The sequence below is a fragment of the Oncorhynchus kisutch genome, unplaced genomic scaffold, assembly GCF_002021735.2.
Source record: "Oncorhynchus kisutch isolate 150728-3 unplaced genomic scaffold, Okis_V2 Okis07a-Okis12b_hom, whole genome shotgun sequence".
Taxonomy (NCBI): domain Eukaryota; kingdom Metazoa; phylum Chordata; class Actinopteri; order Salmoniformes; family Salmonidae; genus Oncorhynchus; species Oncorhynchus kisutch.
The window spans coordinates 2,810,719-2,824,085 of NW_022261984.1; the positions used below are offsets into that span (position 1 = coordinate 2,810,719).

Here is a 13,367-nt window from a genome sequence, read left to right on the forward strand (position 1 = left end):
GGCCGTCATTGTCACCAAACAAGGTGAATGATGGGCATTATTCAGGCAGAGTTTAAATGCTCGTTTAAACGCTTGTACAGTTTTACGACAGGTCTGTTTTATAACGGGAAACATGCGTAAATATTTTGTTTTTTTTTATCGCATTTTTGTAAAAAAAAAAATATATACAATTACAATTGTCTTAAACCACCACCGCATTTCAAAACTGTCAAACAAGTCAGTTGGATGGTTTGGCTGGCTAGCTAATTAGCAGCTGGCTAGCTGGATGCTCTGAGTTCAAGGTTGAGCGGAGAAGCCTATAGCAAGAGCCAAGAGAGGACACCTGAGATGACAGAGGACGAGCGCAGATGCTCGGTAGTACTACAAGGTTACTTTGGACAATTGTCGACGTACGGTGAGCATAGCTACCCAGCTACAGAGACCAGTCATCATTGCTCCGGGTCCAGACCTGTCTGACCCTGTCCCTGACCAAGGCTCCTGAGTCTTTTACCTGGCTGTGACCGACTGATGCTCCCTCCCTCCACACATGTCACATGATTCATTTGTTTATTTAATTATTGTTTATTTATTCACATCAGCTCTTAGCTGACAATGTTGTACACCTTGACGATAAACTAAACCTTAATGTAGCATTCATGAAGCCTTCAAAACACTCTTGTCATAGGAAACACAATTCTCTTGACATTTAACCTCAGCTCTAACAGCCCTGTAACACCCCCTGTATGGCAGAGCTGTACAATGCTACAATGCTACAGTGGTACCTCCCTCCCTCTCAGGTGACCTGTTCTGTATTGAGGTAAATAGCAAAGGGCAGTGGCTCTATATAGTACTCTGTCTCAGGTGTACCAGCTCACCTGTCAGCTAGCGTTCCCACAACTGCAGAGGGCTAATGCATGTTTGATAAGGCCAGTGTGATACACACACACACTCAGGTCTGCAGTCGCCCGCCCAGCCCTAACTCGTGCATTAGCAATGATACGGGGTCACACTCCATGGCACGGGGATGAGTCCCAACAACATCAGTAACACAACTCAGAACAGCAGAGAGAAGAGTCCCCACAACATCAGTAACACAACTCAGAACAGCAGAGGGAAGAGTCCCCACAACATCAGTAACACAACTCAGAACAGCAGAGAGAAGAGTCCCCACAACATCAGTAACACAACTCAGAACAGCAGAGGGAAGAGTCCCCACAGCACCAGTAATACAACTCAGAACAGCACAGGGAAGAGTCCCCTCAGCACCAGTAATACAACTCAGAACAGCAGAGGGAAGAGTCCCCGCAGCACCAGTAATACAACTCAGAACAGCAGAGGGAAGAGTCCCCTCAGCAGCAGTAATACAACTCAGAACAGCAGAGAGAAGAGGATGCATGGTTTAACATGATCACTGACTAGCTAACAATGCAGTGACTGCAGTCTTCACTTACTGCTACCTGCGTCCCACACATCAGATTAACCGTGATGGCATGACATCAAAGTGATGGCCTTTAGAATAACCTATTAGCCTGCTGAATGAAGGGGTTAATGCCATCACTGTGCATTTGAATGGCTTCCTGAATCTTATTTATTCAACCTATATTCATCCAGGCAAGTCGGTTAAAGATGCGCTATGCAGAAATCGCTCCACCATTTCCTGGTTGCTAAAATTCCCAAATTTGCCTAATTTCAATTTATGTGACAAATAAATTAAGTGTAATGTAGAGTCTTTGTACCATCTAAACTGCTGTGAAATATATTTTCTATAACCAATAATATTGTATTATCAGCTGTTTTGAAACTAGTGTACAGAAGTAAAAGACTAAATTTAAATCCGGGAAGCATAGACATAGCGCACATAGAACACATCTACCGCTTCTTAGACTTTGATGCGAATGACCAATCTATAAATTGCATTTCTATGTGAATTTGGCCATGCCGCCCAAAAAGTTTTACATATTGCAGCTTTAAGAACTACTTATCACTTACCATGACAACCTGACAAGTATTGGGTTGGTTGATGATTTTTGAGAGTGCAGTAGGTTGTTGTTGGAGTGAATAGGTGTAGAGTTTTATCGAGAACACGCTAGGTAAGGCAGTACTATCGGTTACTCTCACTGTTGTCTAGGTGTAATAGTGAGCCTCATAGTCTCTATAGGCTTTCTATTGTCACTGGGCCATTCATTGGTGAAGCACTGTCCTGGATATGAAAATTAAACTGATCCTTATTATAGCCCGTCTCTTTCTCACTCTGACCCAGATTAACACACACACACTGACAGGCAGGTGGGAGTCTTTGAGCCTGTATACCACAAGCTATCTATCTTAGTTTTTGGATATGGAGCTGCAGTTTGTTCCTCGTTTAGACCAAGGTCCCGCATCGTGTTCCCAGAGGACTGCTAGGTAAATGGAGGTTTCTCTCTCTCTCTCTCTCTCTCTCTCTCTCTCTCTCTCTCTCTCTCTCTCTTCTCTCTTCTCTCTCTCTCTCTCTCTCTCTCTCTCTCTCTCTCTTTTTTCTCTCTCTCTCTTCTCTCTCTCTCTCTCTCTCTCTCTCTTTTTTCTCTCTCTCTCTTCTCTCTCTCTCTCTCTCTCTCTCTCTCTCTCTCTCTCTCTTCTCTCTCTCTCTCTCTCTCTCTCTCTCTCTCTCTCTTTCTCTCTCTCTCTCTCTCTCTCTCTCTCTTTCTCTCTCTCTCTCTCTCTCTTCTCTCTCTCTCTTCTCTCTCTCTCTCTCTCTCTCTCTCTCTCTCTCTCTTCTCTCTCTCTCTCTCTCTTTCTCTCTCTCTCTCTCTCTCTCCCTCTCTCTCTCTCTCTCTCTCTCTCTCTCTCTCTCTCTGGATCTCTCTCTCTCTCTCTCTGGATCTCTCTCTCTGGATCTCTCTCTCTCTCTCTCTCTCTCTCTCTCTCTCTCTCTCTCTCTTTCTTCTCCCTCTCTCTCTCTCTCTCTCTCTCTCTGGATCTCTCTCTCTGGATCTCTCTCTCTGGATCTCTCTCTCTGGATCTCTCTCTCTCTCTTTCTTCTCTCTCTCTTTCTTCTCTCTCTCTTTTCTCTCTCTCTCTCTCTTTCTCTCTCTCTCTTTCTTCTCTCTCTCTTTCTCTCTTCTCTCTCTTTCTCTCTCTCTCTCTCTCTCTCTCTCTCTCTCTCTCTCTCTCTCTCTCTCTCTCTCTGGATCTCTCTCTCTCTCTCTCTCTCTCTCTGGATCTCTCTCTCTGGATCTCTCTCTCTGGATCTCTCTCTCTCTCTGGATCTCTCTCTCTCTGGATCTCTCTCTCTCTCTCTCTCTCTGGATCTCTCTCTCTCTCTCTCTCTCTGGATCTCTCTCTCTCTCTGGATCTTTCCCTCTCTCTGGATCTTTCCCTCTCTCTGGATCTTTCCCTCTCAGGAACCCGCTGCATATCTGTTGTTTACTTGGAAAAAGCACAGTGACTCCATCTGGTGTTTTCAGTATCTCAGCAAGCGAACACTATCCCCTTCATCGTTATCATGTGCACAAGATCTGGGGTGTGTTCATTCAACAAGTGTTTCTTATTGGACAAGTTCAGGCCGTCCTGCCATGTTTCAGTCCGCCTTCTGATGTTTGCCAACATAATCTATGAATGCCACCCTGATCTTTTCTGTTTCTCCACTTAATTCAGTTTAGTCTCTGCATTCACCCTCGTACTGTAGAGTTGTGGGCCTCTGGCTCGTCCCAAACAACACTATAGCAGTTTTCCCCAACTCCAGTCCTCCAGTACCCTAAATAGCACACATGTTAGTTGTAGTCCTCCAGTACCCCAAACAGCACACATTTTAGTTGTAGTCTTCCAGTACCCTAAACAGCACACATTTTAGTTGTAGTCCCCTAAACAGCACACATTTTAGTTGTACTCCCCCAGACAAACTCACCTGATTCAACTTATTTTGAGGGCTGGATGATTAGTTGACAAGTTGAATCAGATGTGGTTGGACGGGACTACAGCAGAAATGTGTCCTGTTGAGGGGACTGGAGTAGGGAAACACTCCCCTACACCACTACCTTTGACCAGAGCCCTATGGGGCCTGCTCAAAAGTAGTGCACTAAAAGGGGAATAGGGTGCCATTGGGATGCACTCTACGGATGCACTCTACTGTAGGTCTATGGCCTTTCTAACATTGCTTAAACTTCAACAGAGCTATTGTTTGTAGCTTTTCAATACTACAGAGACCAACTTGTGTCTTTATTTTCCCTTGGTTATGAGTATCAAAGCCAGTTTTATTAATTACGGACAATATTTCATCCTAAGATGGTTGACCTCATTGGTTTAAATGGCAACAGATTCTTAACGCCATATTAATTACTTTTAGTGGAAACTAGGACTTATTTCTGCGTATTGTAATGCCACCTACTGTATGAACGGCAGGGTATCAGTTGGTTGAAAATCCTTCCAAGAGAGAACGTTTTTGAATTTGGGATTCAAGCATTACATGAGTTTCCACATCATAAATAATTAGATTATGTTGGTACACTGTGTGCTTTTGTTGAAATGTTTTGTGTTGTGGTGCATTTTTTTGTGGTGTAATATCCAGTTTAATCACTTCCTATGGTTGACCAACAGAGGGCAGCAGAGGTCTCGCTGTCTCTGTCTGTTTCTCTGTCTTTCTGTCTGTTTCTCTGTCTTTCTGTCTCTGTTTCTCTGTCTTTCTGTTTCTCTGCCTTTCTGTCTCTGTTTCTCTGTCTTTCTGTCTCTGTTTCTCTGTCTTTCTGTTTCTGTCTTTCTGTCTCTGTTTTATGATACTGTTATGTTAATATCGTAGACACTGTCAAATAAAGTATTTTCAACATTATAACTGTGATATTGATGCCTGTGTTTCCTTGTCGTTGTGTTTTCCAGAGGTTTGCAGAGGAGGAGCCCTGAAGAGTATGGACTCTACTCCAGTGACTGAACTAAAGGGTCAGTTGAAGAGGCCTTAGAATGGGACCACTCCTCACTTCCTCACTTGTCCAAAAGTGCACTTCAATATCTACCTCTCAGTGACTCCTAGGCCTATAGGGACTGCTGACTACTTATCACTGGTATTGCGCTGATCTGAGTCAGCTTTAATCAATGAAACACCTTGCTCAGTAGACGTCTGCCCACATAGGTAAACAGTTGTAAGCATGGAGTTCTCCGTGGTATGACCTTGTTTTGAGGTCTTTAGCAGTTAGCGACATCAGCTTTCCCCACGCACTCCCGGAGACCAGAGATGAGTGTGTCTCAGCCCGGGGAACGCGTCCCCGTCGGAGGCATGAATAGCTCCGGAATGAGGCTCCCCCTCCTCTGCACCGGCGACCAAAATGGCAATGCTTTCCCTGTCTCCTCTTCCTCCTCCTCTTCCTCCCCAGACTCCCTGCAGAGTCTGAGCAGCCTGGACGTCGACATGGAATGCGTGATGTCGACCCAAATCAAAATGGCCGCTATCTCAGCAGCTGGGGAACTGCCTCAGACTGAGATCTCTGAATCCAACGACAACTCTGTGTCCGTCTACCTGGACGCTGATGAGGACTCCTGGAACGACAACCTGACCCTCGCCATGAGCATTGCTGGGATACGGGAGCATAGCAACGGTAGCCAAGGCGATCTCCATGACAACGTTAGCAGTGTGGCGAGCAACAGCGGTGGGAGAAGGGACTCTTCCCCGGACTCGGCGGCCACGGAGATCCCAGGTGATGAGGGTGATGTTGAAGATGATGAGGAAGGGTTTTTCCTGTCGGTGAGCTCGGACATGGTGATGAGGAGAATCAGCCTGATCGACTCGGAGCGGCTCCCCAGCAGCGGGGTGTCCATCCTGGAGGACTCGTACACGGCCTCCCCCTCCACCACGGCTCCCATCCAGGCTCCACTCTCCGCCCCATTGCCTGACCTCTGTAAGGGCCTTGAGGGGAGGACGAGTCCTCATGCTGGGACCATCACCATGGAACTCCAGAACCTCCAGACCGAGGCTAGCAGCTCACCGGATCTGCCCGATAGAGAGGCACTTCAGGTTGGGGTGGATCTGCCCGAGGAAGCCTGCACTCTGGATGTTCTCCCCATGGTGGAGGCAGTGGACACCAAGCCTATTGTGGCACTAGAGGTTCTTCTCAGTGAGACTACAGTGTCTCCAGATTCAGAAGGCTTCACTGTAGTCTCCCAGAACTCCACCTCAGTACAAGTCTCCAAGGGTGTGGATTTGGCAGTGTCCCCCTTTACCGTTCCCCAGTTTCCAAACAAAGGGTCCAAAGGTGCGAGCCCCGCCTTCCGAAAGACCAAGGAACACCCGTGTGCAACTCTGGTCAAACCGAACGCCGCCATCGCCAAGACAGCAGTCACCACGACATCCAAACCTGGTAGGACCGACATCAAGAGGTTCCCCAAACCCGACCTGAAGAACGTCAAGTCTAAGGTCATGTCCAGGCCCGCCTCTACAACCAGAACAGCCAATCAGACGCAGGGAAAAACTGCTCCGGCCAATGAAAAGAAAGCCCCAGACGGAGTCAAAAGGCAAAGGTCGTCTTTGGGTCAAACTAAAGTAGCTTCGCTGAAGCCGAGCCCCAAACCCAGACCCAATCAAAACACAGAGCCCAGAGTCTCTAACCAATCTGAGAAGAGGAGGAAGGGCACTTTAGTCAATGGCATTCGCTCCACCTCCAGCAGCTCTCTGGGTTCAGAGTTGGCTGTGGATGGGCACCGTTGGACGCCTGAAGAGGGTCTCCTAAATGGACAAGAGGGTACTACAGGAGTGTGCACTACAGATGACACTACAGAGGGAGCAGGGGGTGAGACACCTGTAGAACAAAGGAGAAGCAATGGCACAGTAAGTAGCCCACTGTGTGTGTGTGTGTGGGGGGGGGTTTATTCTATTACGGCCCTGTTTGAATAGTTTGGTCAAATCTTTCCTTCGTTCCTCCCTCTCTTCCTTGAAATAATCACTGATCTGCATGTCACATGATATAACACCACACACCAGACTGCCCTCACCCAATTCAACTTGGCCAGATCAGTGATTTCCTCAAGAGGTTAGGAAAGATGTATTTTTAGTATCCACAACAGGGGCTGTTAGTGAACTGACGGAGATTTCCAGTCACCAGGAACATACTGTACTTTATCAGGATGATATGACGCATGTAACCAGCCTTGGGCTTGTTCTATACATCTCTAAATGGTGGGAGCAGTGGTTTTAGGTGAGGGTGTGGCAGTGGTTTGTTGTTGGTATTTAGCCTTTAAATCCATTGACAGGTTTCAACTCTTCCTGTGTTTGTGAGTGGCGTGATTGAGTCGTTCCTCAGGCAAGTCTGTCTGTGAGCATGTCATCACATGATTTAACTATGTTGTTAGTCAGGCTTCAGTAATCCATGGCTAAAGGAGGGCTTTGGGTTTAAATGTCAACTGTATCATTCACTGCAGTATAATGCTGAACATTGAACCCCAATCAGTGTTGGGGTTCTGTTGAATGACAGCATGAGTCAAATCATTTTTTGTGTGGAATGTCTTGACATCTGCGGGTGTGTGTGACACGTCGGTTGTTGAATGTTCCGCCACATTCTATTCTCAGTTTGAAACAGTCCTCAGAACAGATTTGTTTCTCAGACACTTCTCATATGAAGGCAAAAGCCATTTGTCAAACTGTTCTGAATAGCGTAAGAATAGTCTGAACGTTTATAGTAGTCAAGTCTTTTCTTTGAAAACTCGCCTGCAAACTCACTCCATATGTGCCCTGTGTTTACAGAAGACGAAAGGGGGGAGGAAAGGGGGGAGGAAAGGGGGGGAGGAAAGAGGGGAGGAAATAAAGAGGGAGGGAATAAAGAGGGAGAGAAACTGGTCCCAGCAGTGAATCCCAGAGGGAATGTAGTACAATAGCAACTTTTTTACCTCAGAGTTCCAGCCTACTCCTATTTCCTCTCTCGCTCTCTCTCTCTCTCCTCCCCCTCCTTCTCACTCCTCCTGCCTGTGTGCTTCTACTTCCACATTTCTGCCTACGACTCTGGAATGGCCAACACCATGGTCTCGGTGCGCAGCTCTGAGCTGGGCCCCATGGGCTGGGACGCGGTAACTAAACGACAGCTCTTTCTGCAGAAGGTCTCCTCCAAGCTGGGGCCCTCATCGGTCAGACAGCTGCCCCAGGTCAAGGGCAGGGGGGCCGGGGGAGCGAGCAACACCGGGGGACCCTCCCTGTCTCCCACCTCTCCAGCTCCAGTAGGAGGGAGTTTTGGCTCCAGGCTGCCCCCTCCCGCTCCTCCTACGACGGGGAAGGACGGCCAGACCACTGGGAGTGTGTCTCCACCGAGAGGACGACCAAGTCAGACAGCTGGTGACTACACACACACACACACATCTTTCTGTGTGTCAGCAACTTGATAAAGTGTAGAAAAGACATTGCTGTGTGTGTAGAGACTTGAAACTGTGTGTGAGAGAATGTGTGTGTGTGTGTGAGCGCGTGTGAGTGAATGTGTGTGTGTGAGGTGTAGTGGAATGTGAAAGGCATTCTCAGCTCTGCAGTGTCAGCCTGCTCATTTCCTGCTGCTGCTGCAGAGATGAGGGCACTTAAACACACACTGGTTTGGGTAAACAAGACACACACTCGTACGCATCACACACACGCACGCTCCATACACGCTCCATACACACACACACACACACACACAATCAATACAGATCAGAACAAGACGATCAGACAGAAACAAACACATGGTGCAACAGAGAGATTGTGTGTGTGGACGTGTTTAACCAGAAGTTCCCACAAGAATAGTAAACAAACAAAAATTTGACTAACTGCGGATATTTTGTTGGTCCCCACAAGGTCAAATGCTATTTCTATGGGGTTTAGGTTAGAATTAGTGTTAGGGTTAGAATTAGAGGTTGACTGATTAATCGGCATGGCTGATTTCAAGGTTTCATAACAATCGGTAATTGTCATTTTTGGACGCCGATTACTGCATATTTAGTTAAAAGAAATTAATGTTAGCAGACAATATTAACTAGGGAAATTGACACTTCTCTTGCGTTCTGTGCAAGCAGAGTCAGGGTATATGCAGCAGTTTGGGCCGCCTGTCTCATTTCGAACTGTGTGAAGACCATTTTTTCCTAACAAAGACCGTAATTAATTTGCCAGAATTGTACATAATTATGACATAACATTGAAGGTTGTGCAATGTAACAGCAATATTTAGACTGGTCCCGTATTTCACTGAAAGAATAAACTTTTTGTTTTCGAAATGATAGTTTACGGATTTGACCATATTAATGACCAAAGGCTCATATTTCTGTGTGTTTATTATATTATAATTAAGTCTATGATTTGATTTAGCAGTCTGACTGAGTGGTGGTAGGCAGCAGCAGGCTTGTAAGCGTTCATTCAAACAGCACTTTCCTGCGTTTGCCAGCAGCTCTTTGCAATGCTTGACGCACAGCGCTGTTTATGACTTCAAGCCTATCAACTCCTGAGATTAGGCTGGCAATACTAAAGTGCCTATAAGAACATCCAATAGTCAAAGGTATATGAAATACATATGGTATAGAGAGAAATAGTCCTATAATTACTATAATAACTACAACCTAAAACTTCTTAAATGGGAATATTGAAGACTCATGTTAAAAGGAACCACTAGCTTTCATATGTTCTCATGTTCTGAACAAGGAACTGAAACATTTCTTACATGGCACATATTGCACTTTTACTTTCTTCTCCAACACTGTTTTTGCGTTATTTAAACCAAATTGAACATGTTTATGTATTATATTCAGTTAAAATAAAAGTGTTCATTCAGCATTGTTGAAGAAGTAATTGTCATTATTACAAATATATATAATTCGTCCGATTTTAATCGGTATCGGCTTTTTTGGTCCTCCAATAATCGGTATCGGCGTTGAAAAATCATAATCGGTCGACCTCCGGTTAGAATTAAGTTTAGGGTTAGGAGCTATGGTTAGTTTTAGGGTTAGAAGCTAGTGTTAGGTTTAGGGTTAAGGTACGGGTTAGGGGTTAAGGAAAATAGGATTTTGAATGGGACTGAATTGTATGTCCCCCACAAGGTTAGCTGCGCAAGAGTGTGTGTGTCGATCTCCAGACTGTGTGTTTCTGCTTGGGTCTGTCTCAGTTCTGTGCAGTTACATAAGATAACTGTCTCTCTCTATTTTCATCTCTCTCTCTCTCTCTCTCTCTCTCTCTCTCTCTCTCTCTCTCTCTCTCTCTCTCTCTCTCTCTCTCTCTCTCTCTCTCTCTCTCTCTCTCTCTCTCTCTCTCTCTCTCTCTCTCTCTCTCTCTCTCTCTCTCTCTCTCTCTCTCTCTCTCTCTATTATCATCATCATCATCATCATCATCATGTTCCCTCACCACATGTAACCTACTGCATCTTTTAAAAGCCATTTAAAATGGGAGACTGACTGACTGTGCTGTGCTTGTGACCATGCGTGTCTGCGGTCTAATTTTACTCTAACTTCCCTCTGTGTCCTCTCAGAGGAAGTCGAAAAGCATATGCAACCCTCTCGCTCTCTCCTTCTTCCTTCTTTCGGGTCCTCTCTTCCTTCTGCCAGAGTGGTTGGATCCAATGTTTGATTCTCTCAGTCCCCATACACACAAAAGGCTTTTCTTGTGTGAGGAAATTGAGACTACTATTAGCGTGACGTGGGTCATTGGGAGTAAGTCCCAAATGCCACCCTATTCCCTATATAGTGCACTGCTTTTGACAAAAGCCATATGAGCCCTGGTAAAAAGTAGTCCACTACATAGGGAATAGGGTGTATTTTGGGACGTAGTCTTAGTTACGCGAAACATCAACATGTTGTCTTCCATCTAGTCTTCAGACGTAGAAAATGTACGCCTTTCCTGCCACTTCTCAGTGTTTGGTAATCAGACATACCTTATTCAGTCACATAACGCACTCTGCATCTTCATTCAACGGGGTTTTCAGTTCATGTATCTTAAGCCATCCCTTTAAATACGGTGTGTCTTTGATTTAGAATTCTGTTGACCGACTCACTGGAATATATGGAGAGAACAGGTTCAGAATATTAGGGATCAATGAAAGAAAGCCATCTAAATGAATGCATTTTCATCTCTGTTTTACATTTACATTTTAGTCAATCAGCAGACACTTTTATCCAGAGTGACCTACAGGAGCAATTAGGGTTATGTGTCTTGCTCAAGGGCACATTGGCGGATTTTTCATGTAGTTGGGACGGGGATTCGAACCAGCAACCTTTCGGTTAATGGCCCAACGCTCTTAATCCCTGGGCTACCTGCCACCCTCTTTTAGCACCAATTGGCAGATTTAAAAATAGTCTGATTTTGTCAGTTATTTAGGGTTAAGAAACTATTTGAGTCATAAAACAGGTTTGGAGAGCCTTTCATCAAAAATACTGAGGTTTGATTCATCCTGAAAATTGCCACCTTCAGTTTGTCAAACCATGGTAATGTTGCAAGATTAGTGTCCATAGAATTATAACAGGGAGAATAATGTACAATAGTAGGCTATACCCTCACCTATTGCCTGCACTAACCATCAGGTTCTAACTGTTGCGGCTTGGGCTGCACTCCTCTCCATAACAGTTTAGTTAGCCTACGTGTAAAAACTAATTAGATCAACTGATACTAATGATCCTCAGCAACCATACGGACGCGACGGCGTTTACAGAGGAGGAAAAGGATACTGATAGTGGATAATATTTAACATGAAAGTCGGGGTGGCCTATAATTAAGACATTCGAGAGTAACCATACCTCAAAGTTAAAATTCGGTACAATTAAAATACGGAATAATGCTAAAGCATTTCATGAACTTTACTGTGGGAAAGTAGATTTGTTGATAATGCTTCAGGTTGCTGCCAAATGACTGGTTTATCGTTTGTCTCCAGCGACTATAATGTAAAATGGATCTAAAAACAAGTCATTTATATTTACAATCCCCTGATCCAAACGGATGACTCATTTACCTAGCTCTTATCGATAGCTCTTATCAAGTTGTAAATGACAATGTATGGAGAATGGTGTTATTTCTGTCTGAAAAAAGAAAGTAAGAGTATTTTTCCACTTGAAATGGGTAGGTAGACATACATGGTTTCCTTGCAGGTAAAGATGGTCAAATTATGAGGGAATTAAGTCAAGGTCAGAATACAGCATATCTGTAGACACACCCCCTCCACACCTTCATTCATTATGAGGGAATTAAGTCCAGGTCAGAATACATCATATCTGTAGACACGCCTCCTCCACACCTTCATTCATTATGAGGGAATTAAGTCAAGGTCAGAATACATCATATCTGTAGACCCACCACCGTCATTAATTCAAGCTCCAGACCCAATGAATAGCAGGTGAATAGAATGCTATTCTCATGCTTAGGTTTAAGGTCAATATATGCATGGAGAGAAAAGTGCATAAAAAAAAAGGAATTGCGTTCCATTTACACACGCTTAACCCGGGTCGGGATTCCCCCACAATAGCCTGTCTGTAATTTAACTATTTGTTTCCATAACCGCTAGGCTGCAGTGTGTGATATGGGACAGTTGGGATTCGGGGGCGGATTGGATCTGAGGGTGTGTGTGTGTGGAAGAATGAATCTATCAGAAAACCAGATCTGCGTCTTGTCAGAAAAGGTCAAATTCTGAGCGGACAATAGTTTCCTTGTTTCTGAAAAACGGTGCCAAATTTGACCCCGAACTCTGGCCATGTTGAAAAGGCGTCTTTGAGAAGCACATTCAGAAACCTTCTCTACCCAAATAAGAGTTCAAAGGCTGTCTGTTATTCAATCACCATCATTTGTTTCAAATCCAATCAAATGTTATTGGTCACATATACGTGTTAAGCAGATGTTATTGCGGGTGTAGCGAAATGCTTGTGTTTGTTTCTAGCTCCGACAGTGCAGTAATATCTAACAAGTCATATCTAACAATTTCAAACAATACACACAACTAAATAAAGGAATGGAAATAAGAATAGATCAATATTTGGACGAGCCATGTCAGAGCAGCATAGACTAAAATACAGTAGATATACAGTGTATACATATGAGATGAGTAATACCAAATATGTAAACATTATTAAAGTAACTCGTGTTCCATTTATGGCCAGTGATTCCTAGTCTATGTATAGAGGCAGCAGCCTCTAATGTGCTAGTGATGGCTATTTAACAGTCTGATGACCTTGAGATAGAAGCTGTTTTTCAGTCTCTCAGTCTCAGCTTTGATGCACCTGTACTGACCTCGCCTTCTGGATGGTAACGGTGTGAACAGGCAGTGGCTCGGGTGCTTGTTGTCCTTGATGATCTTTTTGTCCTTCCTATGGCATCAGGTGCTGTAGTTGTCCTGGAGGGCAGGTAGTGAGCCCCCTGTGGTGCGTTGGGCAGACCGCACCACCCCCTGGAGTGCCCTGTGATTGCGGGCAGTGCAGTTCAAATCAAACTTTATTTGTTACATGCGCCG

General features: G+C 44.8%; 1 protein-coding gene across 4 annotated transcripts in view; it reads left to right on the forward strand.

The window, feature by feature from the left end:
• LOC116352780 (microtubule-associated tumor suppressor 1 homolog) overlaps positions 1–13,367 on the forward strand; it is a 78,928-nt gene that overhangs the window by 14,964 nt on the left and 50,597 nt on the right. For 3 of the 4 annotated variants that reach the window (XR_004206910.1, XM_031814700.1, XM_031814698.1), the window contains exons 2-3: positions 4,828–6,766; positions 8,026–8,260. Coding sequence is in view for 3 of the 4 variants with exons in the window: in XM_031814700.1 (XP_031670560.1) it covers positions 5,180–6,766; positions 8,026–8,260 (1,822 nt within the window). In the remaining variant the exon portion in view is untranslated. Of the gene's footprint in view, positions 1–196; positions 395–4,827; positions 6,767–8,025; positions 8,261–13,367 lie in introns of those variants that run through there. The other variant, XM_031814699.1, reaches the window with a different exon arrangement.